This window comes from Erythrolamprus reginae, chromosome 3 (assembly GCF_031021105.1).
Source record: "Erythrolamprus reginae isolate rEryReg1 chromosome 3, rEryReg1.hap1, whole genome shotgun sequence".
In the NCBI taxonomy this organism is placed as follows: Eukaryota; Metazoa; Chordata; class Lepidosauria; order Squamata; family Dipsadidae; genus Erythrolamprus; species Erythrolamprus reginae.
This window is the reverse complement of record NC_091952.1, coordinates 172,821,374-172,839,605: the sequence shown is the minus strand read 5'-3', so window position 1 is coordinate 172,839,605 and position 18,232 is coordinate 172,821,374. Positions and strand designations below refer to the sequence as shown.

General features: G+C 42.4%; 2 protein-coding genes across 2 annotated transcripts in view; one reads left to right on the top strand and one right to left on the bottom strand.

Moving 5' to 3' along the window:
* Positions 1-4,567: 4,567 nt before the first annotated feature.
* On the top strand, positions 4,568-16,211 carry LOC139164724 (tubulin beta-1 chain-like). Its single transcript, XM_070747174.1, has 4 exons — positions 4,568-4,820; positions 6,957-7,065; positions 10,916-11,026; positions 13,801-16,211. Exons 1-4 carry the CDS (start codon positions 4,764-4,766, stop codon positions 14,859-14,861), a joined length of 1,338 nt encoding a protein of 445 aa, XP_070603275.1. The 5' UTR covers positions 4,568-4,763; the 3' UTR covers positions 14,862-16,211.
* BPHL (biphenyl hydrolase like) overlaps positions 16,181-18,232 on the bottom strand; it is a 30,183-nt gene continuing 28,131 nt past the window's right edge. Inside the window, 1 exon segment of the mRNA XM_070747175.1 lies at positions 16,181-16,779. Coding sequence (XP_070603276.1) covers positions 16,692-16,779 — 88 coding nt within the window. The 3' untranslated portion in view covers positions 16,181-16,691.

Below are 18,232 nucleotides of genomic sequence, written 5' to 3'. Positions count from 1 at the left end.
CATGTCATCAAAATTCAGATGCTTGGCACCTGCTTCATATTTATGGCCATTGCTGTGTTCCAAGATCATGCGATCTCTATAGGCTGGAGGAGGGCAATGAGGGCAGTGGGAAAAGCCAGCCTTGCAAAGAAATGCTACGAGATGAGGGGCGGGGCTTAATCCCACCATTGGGATTAAGGGGCGGGATAGTGTGTGTGTGTGTGCCGGATATGTCCCACCAGCCGTAGTTTGAGGATTCCTGTTCTAAACAAGAAAATAAAGAAGCTTTTTAAAATGGATGCGTGCTCTGAAGAGGCCCTGAGCTTTTGTATTTTCTTTAAAAGCCGCCCCGAGTCTACGGAGAGGGGCGGCATACAAATCTAATAAATAATAATAATAATAATAATAATAATAATAATAATAATAATAATAATAATAATAATGTAGCAGAGAATAACTATAGAAAGCCACATCAATGTCCTGCCTGTCAACGACTACTTCAGCTTCAACCACAACAACACAAGAGCACATAACAGATTCAAGCTCAATATTAACCACTCCAAACTTGACTGTAAAAAATTTGACTTTAGTAATAGAGTTATTGAAGCGTGGAACTCATTACCAGACTCCGTAGTATCATCCCCTAACCCCCAACATTTTACCCTTAGACTGTCCACGGTTGACCTCTCCAGATTCCTAAGAGGTCAGTAAGGGGCGTGCATAAGTGCACTAGAGTGCCTTCCATCCACTTGTCCTATTGTCTCTCCTATATCCCATATATCTTCTCTTTTATCCCTATACCTTTCTTCTGTTCTCTCATTTTATCCTATACTCTCTCTTCTATTCTTTCTCTAATTCTATTTCCTCGAAGGTGTCCTCTATTACCTTCATTGTGTATTATTGTGTATTGGACAAAATAAATAAATAAATAAATAAATAATTTAACAGCATCTGTAAAAGTACAGTCTGAAATGTAACAGTCTCCTGTTTTAGTATTCTGATAAGGCAGCTGAGTTAAACCCTGACTTAGTCATGTTTGGAGTACAAGATCTGTTTAAATAATTGGGAGGAATTAGTGTGACCACATTTAAGAAAACTTTCTGGCATTAATATACTGCCATAATGTACATTTCTCCAATTCTTTGCTATTTCTATGGGTCTGGCACACTTGCACAGAAATACACAGTGAATAGTGTATATCATCTGTACTGTTTGCTGTTTGTTAAATTGTTGGGAAGCACAGGCAAAATTTCCCCCAAAAAATTAATGTGTGTTTTATACTCCAAAAAATATGGTAGATGGAAATCCCACAAACTTTATCTTGATCTAGTTTTTCTCTCAAGTTCTGCAATGTTATAAGAATGAAAGTGTAAAGTGAGATTTAAAGAATAATATATATCTTTTAATAGATAAGAAAATAGATATTAACTCTGAGTCTTCGGAGAGGGGCGGCATACAAATCTAATAAATAATAATAATAAGAATTATTATTATTATTATTATTATTGTTATTATTGTTATTATTGTTATTATTGCTATTGTTATTATTGTTATTATTGTTATTATTAACTATGTTAATATAAGGTGTTTGCCGGTCTTGCATTTTGGGCTGTAATTGATGGCATTGGGGTAAATGTCTATATCTTAGGAGAAAAGATGAGGGGGGGGGAAATCATGGATTATTCATCATAAAATATTCTTTTTCTACAATTACCACTAATGGTAATACTGTATATATTTAATTGGAAGCCAGGCAGTACACCACTGGAGGAAGGACTTTATAAACCGTAGGTTTTGCTAGTAAGCAAAAAATCTGCGATTGAAAACAGTACTGTAGTTTTAATAAATCTGTAAGGAAAACTTTTAGCACTCCCCAAACCTGATCCAAAATATACATTTATCAAGAAAAGATTTAAATGGCACTCCAGAATGGAATGATTCAATGAAGCTATGTTTGTTGAACACCACAAACCACAAACCATCTAACTGCAATTTAGCCCAATCTGTTATGCAAATTCAGCCCACTGTGTGTTCTGTCTGGGTGCCCCCAGACTTCAACACCAACTGGAAAAAGCAGCCAGACACGCTGGTAAAAGCAAAAGCACTTTATAGTTTGAAAAATAAACACAGAGAAAAACCTGTTCTTCCCAACAGGCAGGCTATGAGACTTCACAGCAGAGTCCTGATGGCCAGACAATACAGCAGACTTCTTGCTGGCACACCCACCACTGTAGAGAATAAGACCCACACCTTTCCCCCCCAAGGTTTCAGTATTCAAAGTCACAAACCAGAATTCCAAGACGCCAAAGATCACAGCCAGGTCCCAGGACTCCCAAAGATAATACTCCACAAGCCAGGAAGGGTGGGTCTGCCTTTTCAGCCTTTCCAGAGAGCACCACACCCAAACCCAGCTGTTGCCTCTTTAGTGCTGAAAGTACCTGGCTAATTGTCCTCTTCGTTGTGTTGCTCTTCTCTGCCGGAGATCGATTATTGCTTGTGCATTTTCATCTAAGGAATCCAGGCTGCTTGCTGGGGAGAGCTCCCTCTCGGGGGACTCTGGCTGTCCTCCCTCTCCCTCGGCCTGAGATTCCTCCTCCCCGTCTGCCTGAACCTCCTGTTCCTCATCCTCCCCCTCTGAGCAGGAAGCCGGCAGAGGATCAGCCGTTCCCTGAGGGGCCTCAGACGGAATCACAACACTGTGGCTAGTTAATGATTTGATCATAAACCTGGATTGTAAACCATGAATCAGAAAAACATGGGTTAATGCATCTAACAATAAGCTTTAATGCAAACAACCAAGATCAATAATTTTGCTATAATGTATGATGATAAATTAAGAAAGCAAAGCTATGATCGACAATTACTCTTGCTCTTACCTGTATACTTTTGAACTTTTACCTGTATAGAAAGGTTGCAGAATCTATGCTCTTTAGGTTACTATGTTTACTCTACCAATGACCATTCTTGTATATCTTTCTTTACACTGGTATAATTGTAATATTCACACCAAGACGCTGGGAGTAATTTTTGATGAAGGAAAGTGTAATCCATAAAATTACAGTATGTTACAATTAGTACTGAAGTATATGCAACCTCCATTTCCCCCTCTTCCTGAGAACTAGAATATGGTAGAAGAGGTCAGCCACATGCCAGAATATATGAGTCAGACCAAACTTGACCAGTCCCCCCTCCCTCAAATTGAAAAGCCAATCATTCTAGAATCTAGATCTTTCTCAAGGAGCAGATATAGAAGATCCCTAGCATTGCCGGTTCCTAATCCTGAATGCTAGTAAAAACAGGTGTACATCTGATTCTTATTAATTTTTGATCAATGTCTTCTACAGGGAGGGATGGTTGCAAATGAAAGAAAAGAACGCGCCCAGACAAGGGCAGGGCAGTGGTAGAGTTGCCTCATTTTTAATTGTTGGGCCTCTCGAGTTTAAAAAAAATACTAACATCACATGGCTATGAGTCTATGACATGGCTGCCTTCTTAAGACCTTAGACTTGCAATCAACCAAATACAACTTACATGGGTCTTTCTTCCTTCTTTCCTTCCTTCATCCTTCCTTCCTTCCATCCTTCCTTCCATCCTTCCTTCCTTCTATCCATCCTTCCTTCTTTCCTTCCATCCTTCCTTCCTTCCTTCTTTCCTTCCTTCCTTCCTTCCTTCCATCCATCCATCCATCCTTCCTTCCTTCCTTCCTTCCATCCTTCCTTCCATCCTTCCTTCCTTCCTTCCTTCCATCCTTCCTTCCTTCCTTCCTTCCATCCTTCCTTCCATCCTTCCTTCCTTCCTTCTTTCTTTCTTTCTTTCTCCCCCTCTCTCTGTGTGTGTGTGTGTGAGAGAGAGAGAGAGAGAGGCAGAGAGACAGAGACCAAGAATGAGAATGCAAGAAAGCAAATCTACATTTCTACAAACATTCACTGGCAGGGGCAGAAGGGAGAGTAACCTTCTACCAAACTCATCCCTCCACCAATATTTCTGTAAATAAAATAAGCAGACACTTCAGGAAATTTCACAGTATCTTTTTGTCTTTTATTATTATTATTATCATTAAAAACCATACAACAAACATGCAATACATATAAGCCTGGGGGAAGTGTCTCAATTCCCCCATGGCTGGCGATACAGGTGGGCCAATTTACAAAAGACAAGGAGGGTGGGGGCAGTTCTGATTTCTGGGGGCAGTTGATTCCTAAGGGCTGGGGCCGCCACAGAGAAGGCTCTTGAAGTCCAAATACAGTATCTTCCATTCTGGGAGTTGAAGTCCAAATACTGTATCTTCAATTCTGGGAGTTGAAGTCCAAATATCTTCAAGTTGCCAAGGTTGGGAAACCCTGATCTATTGCATGCTCTTGTGTTGTTGTTGTTAAAGTTGAAGTAGTTAAAGGTGTAGCTCAAATGTAGCTCATTCTGTCCTATTATCCTTTTTATCACATGTTTATACTTTGTTATGTTAATACAAACTATAATTCTATACTTGTATTAAATAAACAAACAAACAAACAAACAAACAAACAAACAAACAAACAAATAAATAAATACCTCGCGCGGCTCCTTTAAAAGCCCCGCCCGGTTCCGAAGCGGGCAGGAGGGCCGGGGCGGCGCCCCTTTGTGAATGGAGGGGGCGGAGTCGACGCCGAGGCCGGTATAACTAGCACCGCGGGGCGAGGCGCGCCCGCTTTCCCCAGCTGCTGATGCTCGGCGGGTAGAGAGACGGAGCCGCTCGCCTGAAAGGTTGCCCTGTTTGGGTGGAGAGCTCGAAAGCGACAGTCGCAGCCATGCGTGAGATCGTGCATATCCAAGCCGGCCAATGCGGGAACCAGATTGGAGCCAAGGTAGCGTTTGGCGGCGGCGGAGTGGGAGGGGGCGGGCGTGGAGTTTCCATTGTTGGTCAGCTTTTTACAGTCTCCAAAAAAAATAAAAATAAAAGAGGAATTATTATGCCACGCGTAGCCTCCTCCCTAGCTGGGAAATTGTAGTCCCGAGATTCTGGGGAGAGAAATAGGTCGTCGCCTTGTCAAAGGTTGGGCGTGGGAAAGCCGTGAGGTGATTTCTGTCCGATTTTGGGGAAAGGAGGCAGAGAGGAGGGACGGGGTGGGTGGGAAGGAAGGAGGCGGCGGCGGTTGCTGCGCTTGTAATAAATTCTATATAGTGCCACCTTTAATGCGGAGGGAGAGAGAATAATTTAATCCGAAAAAACAAGCTCAACCAGTGGAGAGGCTTTTATATGTGTGTGTGTATGTATATCTATACTAGAGTCCCTTCCTTTTCACTTATCAGCAAAAATATGTATGTATAGTATGTATGTATGTATGTATGTATGTGTGTGTGTGTGTGTGTGTGTATAGAGAGAGAGGGAGGGAGAGAGAAGTGTGTGTACAAAACATATTTTTGCTGATAATGAAAAGAAAGGGAGACTACTGTAGATCTATTTCGGGCTTATTATATATGTGTTATATATATATATATATATATATATATATATATATATATATATATATATATATATATATATATATATATATATATATATATATATATTTATATATTTATATTTATATTTATATATATATAAAAAACATATTTTTGCTGATAAGTGAAAAGGAAAGGAGCCAAATATAGATATACATACATAGATAAACATACACACAGAGACACATATATAAAAGCCTCTCCACTGGTTGAGCTTTTTTATGTGTGTATATATATAGGGAGAGAGAAGTGTGTGTGTAAAACATATTTTTGCTGATAATGAAAAGGGAGCCTACTATAGATTTATTTCAGGCTTATTAAATATATTAAATTATATATATATAATTACATATTTTTGCTGATAAGTGAAAAGGAAAGGAGCCTGATATAGATATACATGCACACAGAGACACAGAGATGAAAGTCTCTCAACTGGTTGAGCTTTTTTTCAGATTAAATTATTCTCATATATGTATGTATGTATATATGCCTCTCTGCTAGTTGAGCTTGTTTTTCAGATTATGTGAGTGTTTGTGTGTGTGTATTTGCAAAATCTGGGGGGTTTCTGCCATGCTTGCCTCCCTCCCTTCCTCCCTGCATCTTAGAAATGGGTCTATTTGGAGACAAAGAGGACCATCCCCATTTCTTCCACGCCGAGGAAAAAAGAAGCAAGCTTTTTCATTAGTAAAATTCTCTTTTCAGCCATGGTAGTAAGAAGGGTAGTAAGAAGGTGTCTTCAGCTGGGAACCGGGCTTGGTTTTAATAACAGCCTTGGATGGCCTCGCCCATTTTTAAGGGGGATGAAACCTGGATAAGAAAGAGACAGCCTGCTACAAAGAGTGTGTGGGGTTTGCAGACAAACCTTAAATTAGCAGATTCTCTTCCGCATGGAGAAAAGAAAAGCCGAACGTATAACTTCGATTTCTTGGAGGAGGGTGGATGGGCTAATGATAGAACATAGAAGACTGCCGACAGAAAAAGACCTCATGGTCCATCTAGTCTGCCCTTATACTATTTTCTGTATTTTATCTTAGGATGGATATATGTTTATCCCAGGCATGTTTAAATTCAGTTACTGTGGATTTACCAACCACGTCTGCTGGAAGTTTGTTCCAAGCATCTACAGTACTACTCTTTCAGTAAAATAATATTTTCTCATGTTGCCTTTGATCTTTCCCCCAATTAACTTCAGATTGTGTCCCCTTGTTCTTGTGTTCACTTTCCTATTAAAAATGATGCCACTCTTAAGTGGCTTTTGAACCCTTGCCACAGCTTGTAGCATTGCAAACACCTGTAGTGACACAACCCCCTTTTTGGTAAGGTTGGAGCCGCACTTGGGCATGAGTGAGCGAACCCCGGCGGGGAGGTGGGCATGGCTGCAGAATGCGGCTAAGGTGTGGCTGCAAAGAAGCACGTGCCGGTGCAGCCTTGTTTGGTGTTATTAAAGGAACTGACGAATAATGCTCCCCCCCCCCCCCAAAAAAATAATCTCATTCTAGTTCTGGGAGGTCATCAGCGATGAGCACGGCATCGACCCCACCGGCAGCTACCACGGAGACAGCGACCTGCAGCTGGAGAGGATCAGCGTCTACTACAATGAAGCAGCTGGTAACTCAACTCCCGCCGTCTCTTGCTGTTTCAAAATGCTTGGAGGCTTTTTGTAAAAGCCTTGCGAGGCAGTAGAAATCGGGCAAAACAAAACCTACACAGGGTGGCTTCGGAGCAGGAAAATATCTGAATTGTATACCTTGGTTTAACACACACACACTCACACAATCAGAGATAGAGAGGGAGACATTCTGCTTTTGCCTTGTTCCTCCTTTTTAAGATATTACTACTTCTGATGCATTGGGGGAAATAGAATAGAATTCTTTATTGGCCAAGTGTGATGGACACGGAAGGAATTAGTCTTGGTACATATGCTCTCAATGGGCATAAAAGAAAATATAGATTTGCCAAGAATCATGTGGTACAATACTTAATGATTGTCATAGAGGTCAAATAGGCAATCAATCAAAATGAGGATATTTTAACCCCACTTCGACCTCCAGGTTAATACTGAGGAAATAATGAGTTGTTGTCAACCACGAAGGGAAAGCCAAACCCATGTTGGGCATTGATGGGCGAAAGTGCCTTGGACGTCTTGCTTTTAAAGGCTTGAATAGCCTATTCCTTCTAACATATAGCCTGTGGTCTGTCTCCAACGTGTCAAATCCTTCCCTGCTTGTGTCTTATATGTTGGTGCAGAAGGTGAGAATGGGTAGTCCAGATTAGCACTTTTCATCTGAGGAACCCTAGGATTGCAATTTTAATTTAATTTAATTAATTTGACTTCTACGCTGCCTAATCCAAATGGGACTCAGGGCGGCTCACAACAACAAATGATACAATACAATATAGCCAAAAGTCAAACAGTTACAAAACGGTAAAACCCCTTTAGAAAACCCTTAACAAAGTATCAAATCAAACACACACACATAGGAAATCAGGCACAATTCAGCTATGACAAAAGGTTACATTCATGCCCCCAACAGGCCTGTCGGCAAAGCTAGGTCTTCACGGAGTTTAGTGTTTATTCAAGTGGGAAATGTTGGTAATTAAATAAAAACTATTTGGGATTTTCATAACAAAGCAAGTAAGACTCTCCCAGATAAAATTTTCTGGGTCTATTCGTATGCCATGAATGAACCTGACATCTCCTTCCCCAGGAACAGACTAGGCCAGCAGTACACGGTGGCTGAAATTGTCACTTGGTCATCCGTATTTTTAAATTATCCAGAGGAAAAGATTGCTACTTCCCAGTTCTTGTTCTTTTCCTTTATTCCGCCCTCCCCAAAGCAAATGGCAATGCTGTGGTCAGGCTTAACCCAAGAACAGGTAGAGCAAGCCATCTAGAGTTCAGTTCTTTACTTGCTTACACACAATAAACAGAATCTTGCCAGAGTAAATGTATATTACTCTCATCTTAATGGATATATATGCCCATTAGGGAGATTCTAAGGAGTGGTTGTCTCAGCCTCCTATCCAGCTCCAGGCTGTGCTGCCTCTTCTCTCCCCCCACCCCAATGGCTTTGGAATGATCTCCCTCCTTCCTGGGAAACTGCTGCTTCACTGTAGTTCATCACACCACCTCCCACTCCTCCAGAGCCATCCCTTACGGCTGGCCAGACTGCCCCTCCCTCCACCATCTTTTTGTGTTTTTCACCGTTCCTCCTCTTGTGTGGTTAGTGAAAACAACTAAGACAGGCAGTTGCGAATCTCTAAAGAAGGTTTGCCTCTTTCTGGAAATAAGAATTAAACGGACTCCTTTTATTCTATTTTTTATTCTATTTTTAAATTTTATGTATGGTGGGACTGGTCTCTGGGTGTCACACGACTTTCATTGCCAATGACAATTCGTTGTTTTGACAATGACAATAAATTTATTTTTTTATTATCATTATTATCATTATTATTATTATTTATAAGTAATCAGCATGACCTGAGAGATTTAGTTTAGACTCATTAGGGCCATATTTAATTTTCTCTGGCTTAGTTAAGACTAAGTGGATCCTCCTCGATCCACAGCTTACATTAGAGAACCATCTTTCAGCTGTGGCGAGGGGGGGCGTTTGCCAGGTTCGCCTGGTGCACCAGTTGCAGCCCTATCTGGACCGGGACTCACTGCTCACAGTCACTCATGCCCTCATCACCTCGAGGTTCGACTACTGTAATGCTCTCTACATGGGGCTACCCTTGAAAAGTGTTCGGAAACTTCAGATCATGCAGAATGCAGCTGCGAGAGCAATCATGGGCTTCCCTAGGTATGCTCATGTTACACCAACACTCCGCAGTCTGCATTGGTTGCCGATTGGTTTCTGGTCACAATTCAAAGTGTTGGTTATGACCTATAAAGCCCTTCATGGCCTTGGACCAGAATATCTCTGGGACCGCCTTCTGCCACACAAATCCCAGCGAATGGTCAGGTCCCACAGAGTTGGCCTTCTACGGGTCCCGTCGACTAAATAATGTCATTCGGCAGGACCTGGGGAAGAGCCTTCTCTGTGGCAGCCCCGACCCTCTGGAACCAGCTCCCCACAGAGATTAGAATTGCCCCCACCCTCCTTGCCTTTCGTAAACTCCTTAAAACCCACCTCTGCCATCAGGCATGGGGGAATTGAGACATCACCCCCCTGGCCCATATAGTTTATGCATGGTATGTTTGGGTGTATGTTTTTGCTTTTTAATAAGGGGTTTTTAGTGACTTTTAAATTATTAGATTTGTTATACATTGTTTTATTGTTGTTGTGAGCTGCCCCGAGTCTACGGAGAGGGGCGGCATACAAATCTAATAAATAATAATAATAATAATAATAATAATAATATTTTCAAGTCTTGATTTTATATAGGGCAGGAAATCACTGGGGAATTTTGGTGAGGTTACGACAAGCTTTTTTAAAGCCGATTTCAGAATAGTCTGAGAGCAAGTGGCACATCGTGCATGTTCTATGTAACTGGTAATAAATCCAGAGTATTTTTAAACTACATCAACTTTGTTGCTCCCTTCTAGTCATTGTTAACTCCTGACAATTGCCTGGACAAGTCCCTGCAGTTTTCTTGGCAGGATTTTTTAAAGTAGCTAGCCTTCCCCCAAAGGCTGAGAAAGAGGTTACTCAGGTTTTGCGCTCCAGAAAAGAACAAAAATTTTGCAGACTTCTTGTTTTATAGCCTGTTTCTTAAGCACAACACTAAATCTGAGTTTGAAGAGGTGAAGGTGTAAAGTTCTCCCCCTTCAAGCACTTTGGAGATGCAGTTCTGTTTCTGTGCACATACAGTACAGTGTTCCCTCGCTTTTCACAGGGGATGTGTTCCGAGACCGCCCGCGAAAGTCGAATTTCCACGAAGTAGAGATGCGGAAGTAAATACACTATTGTTAGCTATGGACAGTATCACAAGCCTTCCCTTAACACTTTAAACCCCTAAACTGCAATTTCCTATTCCCTTAGCAACCATTCAGATTATTACTCACCATGTTTATTTATTAAAGTTTATTAAAAAAAATGTTTTTTAAAGGCAGACGAAAGTTTGGCGATGACATATGACGTCACCGGGTGGGAAAAACCGTGGTATAGGGAAAAAACCTGCGAAGTATTTTTTTAATTAATATTTTTGAAAAACCGTGGTATAGACTTTTCGCGAAGTTCGAACCCGCGAAAATCGAGGGAACACTGTATTAGAGATATCCATCTGAGACAAAGAGGCCATAATATGATGCAACCTGGTGCAGGAAACTTAACAGAATATTAATCATGGCTGGTGTACTTGTTGTACTTTCAGAGTGAGATTTGTTTTTAAAAAAAAGTCGCACAAAGGATTACTTCATGCCATCCTTTAAAACGTTGAAGTCGCCAAGGGTACTGTAGTCGGGAGGTCTTTTATAAAGCTGTCAGATAAAACTAGCTTTTGTTCTTCCCCACAGGAAATAAGTACGTTCCCCGAGCAATCCTTGTTGACCTGGAGCCGGGCACAATGGACTCCGTGAGATCTGGACCTTTCGGCCAGATCTTCAGACCTGATAACTTTGTCTTTGGTATGTAATACTCATTATGTTTTTCTCCGATTGCATCTCAAATAGCTGCAGCATCATTCCTACTATTCAATTTGTTCCCAGTCAAAGGTAGGCACTGTGTGTCCCTGGGGGTTGCAAAATTGAAATTTCCAGCAGTCCTCATCAATGGCCTCACCTGCTAGGAACTATAGATAAGCAACAGCGAGAGCCATCGTGGGGCTTCCAAGATCTGCCCACATTTCACCAACACTCCGCGGCCTGCACTGGCTGCCGATCAGTTTCTGGTTACAGTTCAAAGTGTTGGTTATGACCTATAAAGCCCTACATGGCATCGGACCAGAATATCTCCGAGACCGCCTCCTGCCGCACAAATCCCAGCAGCGGATTAGGTCCCACAGAGTGGGCCTTCTCCGGGTCCCGTCGACCAAACAATGTCGGCTGGCGGGACCCAGGGGAAGAGCCTTCTCTGTGGCAGCCCCGGCCCTCTGGAATCAACTCCCTCCAGAGATTTGAATAGCCCCCACCCTCCTTGCCTTCTGTAAAATGCTCAAGACCCACTTTTGTCACTAGGCATGGGGATAATTACCATCTTTCCCCTTTTTATCATATTTTTGGCCTTACTGCATGATAGATTAGGTTGAATGTGTGTGACTGCATAGCTAGGGGTTTTATTATGTTATTAATGTCTTTTAAATGGATCTAATTTTTTATTGTTAGATTTGTAATGTATTGTATTATTGCTATGCTGTGAGCCGCCCCGAGTCTTCGGAGAGGGGCGGCATACAAATCTAATAAACGATAAACTACTATAACTATAACACCTGGGGGCTTCCCCTTCCTCTAAATCAGGGATGTCAAACCTGTAGGCTGGATGCATCAAGTATTGGCCACGGCGACGCCGATTAGCGAAGGGAAAAATCACATATCAAGTGATGCCATGACGACATGAGTTTGACAAGCCTCCTCTACATACACCTTATAGCTCTAATGCAATATACTACTCAAAAAAAATAAAATAAAGGGAACACTCAAAGATCTGAATGAATGAAATATTCTCATTGAATACAGTGATCCCCCGTTTATTGCATCCCCAACCATTGCGAACAGGGTACTTCGCGATTTTTCAACCCGGAAGTCAAAATACCATCTACGCATGCGTGCCCGTTTTTTCTATGGGCACGCATGCGTAGATGGCAACCGGCTTCCCTGGGTCTTCCCCCTCTTGCTGGCGTCAGCGAGGAGTTTCCCCACCGCCCACGCAAACTCCTCGCTGCCGCCCGCCCTTCGCCCGCCCACGCGGTTCATTCTCGCCGCTTTCGAGCTGAGTCCTGAAGCGAATTCGCTCCAGGACTCAGCTCGAAAGCGCGGAGAGCCAGCGTGGACAAGCCGTTCGCTAGCGCTGGCTATCGGCGCTTTTGAGCTGAGTCCGGAAGAGAATTCGCTCCCGGACTCAGCTCGAAAGCGCCGATAGCCAGCGTGGACAAGCCGTTCGCTAGCGCTGGCTATCGGCGCTTTTGAGCTGAGTCCTGGAGCGAATTCGCTCCCGGACTCAGCTCGAAAGCGCCGATAGCTAGCGTGGACAAGCCATTCGCTAGCGCTGGCTATCGGCGCTTTTGAGCTGAGTCCGGAAGAGAATTCGCTCCCGGACTCAGCTCGAAAGCGCCGAGAGCCAGCGCGGAGGAGCCGAAGATTGGGGGCGGCGCGGCTATTTTAAAATGTCGCCGCCGGCATGGGGGGCTTGCCAGCACCCCCCGGACCCCCAACCCGGGTTTGGGGGGCTGCTAGGAAGCCCCCCATGCCGGCGGCAAACAGCCGCGCCGCCCCCAATCTTCGGTTCCTTGCTAGCGCTGTGGGAGTAAAAACACCATCTGCACATGCGCAGATGGTGTTTTTACTTCCGCAGCGCTACTTCGCGAAAACCCGCTCGTTGCGGGGGGTCCTGGAACGGAACCCTCGCAACGAGCGGGGGATCACTGTACTTTGTTCTGTACAAAGTTGAATGTGCACAGTAGCATGTGAAATTGTCAATCAGTGTTGCTTCCTAAGTGGACAGTTTTATTTCACAGAAGTTTGATTTACTTGGAGTTACATTGTGTTGTTTAAGTATTTTTTTTTTGAGCAGTGTATATAAAAGTGTACCATTTGTAAGATCCATTAAGCACACTGCTCAAAAAAAATAAAGGGAACACTCAAAGAGAATATAACTCCAAGTAAATCAAACTTCTGTGAAATCAAACTGTTCACTTAGGAAGCAACACTGATTGACAATCAATTTCACATGCTGTTGTGCAAATGGAATAGTTGTGCAAATGAAATATTCAATGAGAATATTTCATTCATTCAGATCTAGGATGTGTTATTTGAGTGTTCCCTTTATTTTTTTTTGAGCAGTATAGTTCAACCTCTATATAGCCATAACCAAAATGAGTATGACAAAAAGATGATATAACCACAGACTGCTTTAATTAATATGATCTCCACATTTGCTATCTAATGAAAAATCTCCCTGATCTATTTCTAATCTTTTAGCCTCAAATTACAGAATATGGGAGATCTCCAAAATTTTGTATCTTAGACAAAGGTCCTCCACTCTTTTTCTCCTAGATTGAATTCCGTCATTTTTCATCTCTCCATGGTGTAGGTGTAGGAATGAATAACGTGACTGTTACTGGGCCAGATGACAAATTTAGCTTGGAGTGAATTTGGTCCATAGATCAAACATGAATATTATTTTAGCATTCCTGGCGTGCAAATGGTTTTGTAAGCATCTCTTTTCTTTCTAATTATTTCTCTAGGCCAGAGTGGTGCTGGGAACAACTGGGCCAAGGGCCACTACACAGAGGGAGCCGAGCTAGTGGACTCAGTGCTGGATGTAGTAAGGAAGGAGTCGGAAAGCTGCGACTGCTTACAGGGCTTCCAACTCACCCACTCGCTGGGTGGGGGCACCGGCTCTGGCATGGGAACGCTCCTCATCAGCAAGATTAGGGAGGAGTATCCTGATAGGATCATGAACACCTTCAGTGTAATGCCATCTCCAAAAGTGTCAGACACGGTGGTGGAGCCATACAACGCCACCCTCTCTGTCCACCAGCTGGTAGAGAACACGGATGAAACCTACTGTATTGACAATGAGGCGCTGTATGACATCTGCTTCCGCACGTTGAAACTCACAACTCCCACCTACGGCGATCTCAACCATTTGGTGTCTGCCACCATGAGCGGAGTGACCACCTGCCTCCGGTTCCCCGGCCAACTGAACGCAGATCTTCGCAAGCTGGCGGTCAACATGGTGCCTTTCCCTCGCCTGCACTTCTTCATGCCGGGCTTCGCTCCCCTGACGAGTCGCGGCAGCCAACAATACCGAGCCCTCACAGTCCCAGAGCTGACTCAGCAGATGTTCGATTCCAAAAACATGATGGCGGCCTGCGACCCCCGCCACGGCCGGTACCTGACGGTGGCAGCCATCTTCCGGGGCAGAATGTCCATGAAGGAGGTGGATGAGCAGATGCTGCATGTCCAGAACAAGAACAGCAGCTACTTTGTGGAGTGGATCCCCAACAACGTGAAGACGGCCGTGTGCGACATCCCTCCACGAGGCCTGAAGATGTCTGCCACCTTCATCGGCAACAGCACCGCAATCCAGGAGCTCTTCAAGAGGATCTCGGAGCAGTTCACGGCCATGTTCCGGCGGAAGGCTTTCTTGCACTGGTACACCGGCGAAGGCATGGATGAGATGGAGTTCACAGAAGCCGAGAGCAATATGAACGACCTGGTCTCCGAGTACCAGCAGTATCAAGATGCTACTGCAGATGAACAAGGAGAGTTTGAGGAGGAAGGAGAGGAGGATGAAGCTTAGAGGTTTGGTAGGGTTAGTCCATAGGCAAGTGTCCAAGGTGAGGGTTGTTCAGCTGTATGAGTCCATGCTTTTCCAGTTATTCTTGATGCTTTTCACTGTTGCCTGTCAGCAGTTTTTGCGACTCTGCTCTATTACTTTAATATTTATAAACTCGCAAGATGATTTAATTAGGGAGCTACAAATCTTATTCAATTTGAAAGCTGAACTCTTCAACAACAATGCTGGTAGTCGGACCAGCTCTACACTTTATATTAAAATCTTAAGAATAAACTCACTTCCACGTTTATGTAACTCTAGATTCTGCACCCATAATTGGCATTTAAGATAATTTTCAAGGAAAATTCCTGCAGGGATTAAAGTTTTATTAAAGAGAGATGTTGTACTTTATCTAAATTAAGAAAGAGATTTACAGAGTGCTTTGAAAATAAAGCTTCTTTAGATTGGTATATTTTAGATGTGTTGTAATTTGCAATTCCCAGATTTTCTAGACCGCACAAGATTTTCTTTCATGGGGAACCATAAGACCTACACTTCTGGAGGAAGTTACATTGGAGAAGACTTGCTTATCCCTCATTATTGACAATTGATCTTGACTCCACTGGAACGGCAGTAATCAGGAAATAGATTTTTAGTAGATTTGTCTATCAGAATAAGCAGGGGGGAAAAATTTTGGTCTACCCCATGAAATATTTTTGCAAGTGCTAAAGAGAATATTCACAATTGCAGAGGCAGTAGGTAAATTATACTTTTTCCTTGTCTTGTGCCCTCACATGAACACACACTGGATAGAAGTGCTTACAGTTGCAATTGGAATTCTGTGTGTAACTTGCAACGCTTTAATTGTAATTCGAACTGATCATTTCCAACTTTTGGGATACAGGCTCCTCAAAAGACGCAGGTATTGCAATAACTGGATTCTAAAACACTTTTTTTTTGTAATACAGGGAAATCATTGGCTTGTAAGGTTAGGAGCTTATTCCCTCACTTTAAGAACTAAGGTATTTTTTTACTATTCAGAATTGCTGTATGTTTCAGATCATGTCTTTAAAAAAACCTTAAGAATTTGAGGAAGAAACGGGCACAGTTGCAACTAGAATACTAGTAGAGCAGGCATGAATTCAGACAGCTGGGATTGAGCATGTTTTCTGTGGAATTGTTTTAGCATTGCTTTCTTTTGTGCATTGTGTAAACTCTTCAAGAATGTCTGCAGTAAAATTCTATAATGGCTTTTGTGTGGTGTTCAGTGTTGAGGACTCTGTATCAAGGCATGCACTTTGGATAATGACTTCTGTTTGTGTTGGGGGTTTTTCAAGATTGAATCTGGGCAATAAAAAAATTTATTGAAACTTACACGGCTCCCTTAACATTTCGACAAAGCTTTTGAAAAAATATTCCCGCGTCTAGCAGTTTTAAATCATTTTTTCCATGTCTTAGAATGATTGGCATACATCAGTTTTGCTCTCATTTGGAGAAAAGATGAGTAGGGCAAACAAACTGAGTCAGGGTGGCACAGTGGTTAAAGTGCAGCACTGCAGGCTACTTCAGCTAACTGCTATCTGTACTTCAGCAGTTCAAATCTCACCACCGACTCAAAGTTGACTCGGCCTTCCATCCTTCCGAGGTGGGTAAAATGAGGACCCAGATTGTTGGGGGCAATATGCTGATTCGGTCAAACGCTTAGACAGGACTGTAAAAGCACTATGAAACAGTATATAAAATGCTGTTGCTATTGCTTAAAATAAATCCTTGCTGCATTCTTTCCCTTAAAATACATTTCGCTGTTGCCAGTTTTAGCAGAACTATACCAGTCTCAGGAACAGCAAAGATGCTTTACACAAGAAATTCTTCTACCATTTTGTTAAACTCTTCTGCAAACTTTAGATGTACATTATGTTTTCCTTCAGGCATAAAATGCAACCTGCAACAGCAAAAGTTGAATAGGTTAAATTATGCAAGGAAACTGGTATTAGCCAACTTTAACTTGTTTTCCAAAATGACACTACAATTAGAAATGGCAGCCCATGAAAATCCCACTTGGTCATTCTCGGCGTTGCGACTTCTAGCACACCAAAGGAACACTGGATTGGTAAAGATTACTGTACACACTTAGAAATGAAGAAATAGGCTGATAGCAAAAGAAACCAATCCAGAACAGAAATTGATGATCTGAAGCCAAATCATTGCATTTATAAGTCTTCTCTGGGTTAAGGCCTGGTCATTTCATTAGGCCTCTATAAGTGCAGGTATTGCAATAGAACTGATCTGATTCTTTGAAGAACCTAAATAAGATTATGGTTTATTTTAACCCCTTCCAAAGGAAACACTGAATAAACAAATGTCACTTTCCCTTTGGTTATGCTGCTTGTAGGCATAATGGAGGTTGAAGCCTGAAGCTTCTAGAAGCAACAAACTGGGGACCAATAAGGGCCTGGTTTTGTCCTTAGAAACAGGCTTCTGTTCTGTGAAAGAAGGCTAAAGATTTGCCTTACCACTACCAAAAAGCCCATAGTCTGCTTCCTAAGAAGCAATCCTTGATGTTTCTTGTTGTTCTTGTTACTTGACTCAGACCTTTTTAACAAGAGCCATGGTGGTGCAGTTGTTAGAAGGCAGTACTGCAGGCTAATTCTGCTGACTTGAGTGTCAACAGTTCGAATCTCACCAGTTCAAGATTGACCCAGACTTCCATCCTTCCAAGGTCAGTAAAATGAGGACCCACATTGTTGGGGACAATATGCTGACACTGTAAACCGCTTAGAGAGGGCTGTAAAGCACTGTGAAGCGATATATAAGCCTAAGTGCTATTGCTATTGGACTTTAATGGTTTCACAATAAATGCCATTTATTGTGAATCCATTATGGGTGGATTTACCTGGCAATATGTATGTTGCCAGAATGAAGGGGGTGGTAGTAGAGGATAATCCAGTTCATGTTTCATTTTATTGCTGTTAATTCCAAATTTATTTTTTATCATGCCTTTATTATTTTTACAGATAACTCAAAAGCAAGGAATGTACCTAATATTCCTTCCTCCTCCTATTTTCCCTGCAACAAACCCTCTGTAAAGGCGAGTTGGGCTGATAGAAAGCAACTGGTCCAGAGTTACCCAACTGGTTTTTCATTCCTAAATCCAGACTAGGACTTGCAGACTCCTAGTACCATAGCAAGGCAAACTGCCCCCCAATTTGCATTCTCAAGCAGAATGGAGATTTGTGCTTCAGGGAAACTGTAAGGTGAATTTAATGTACAAATCCTAATTCCTTAGCCATCTTGGAAATATTTGTATATCTCTTAAAACTTTTATAGAACCTGAAGTCACCTATAACAAATGCTGAAAGATGTGGGAGGGGAGTTAGTTTTACAGAGGTCTTCAA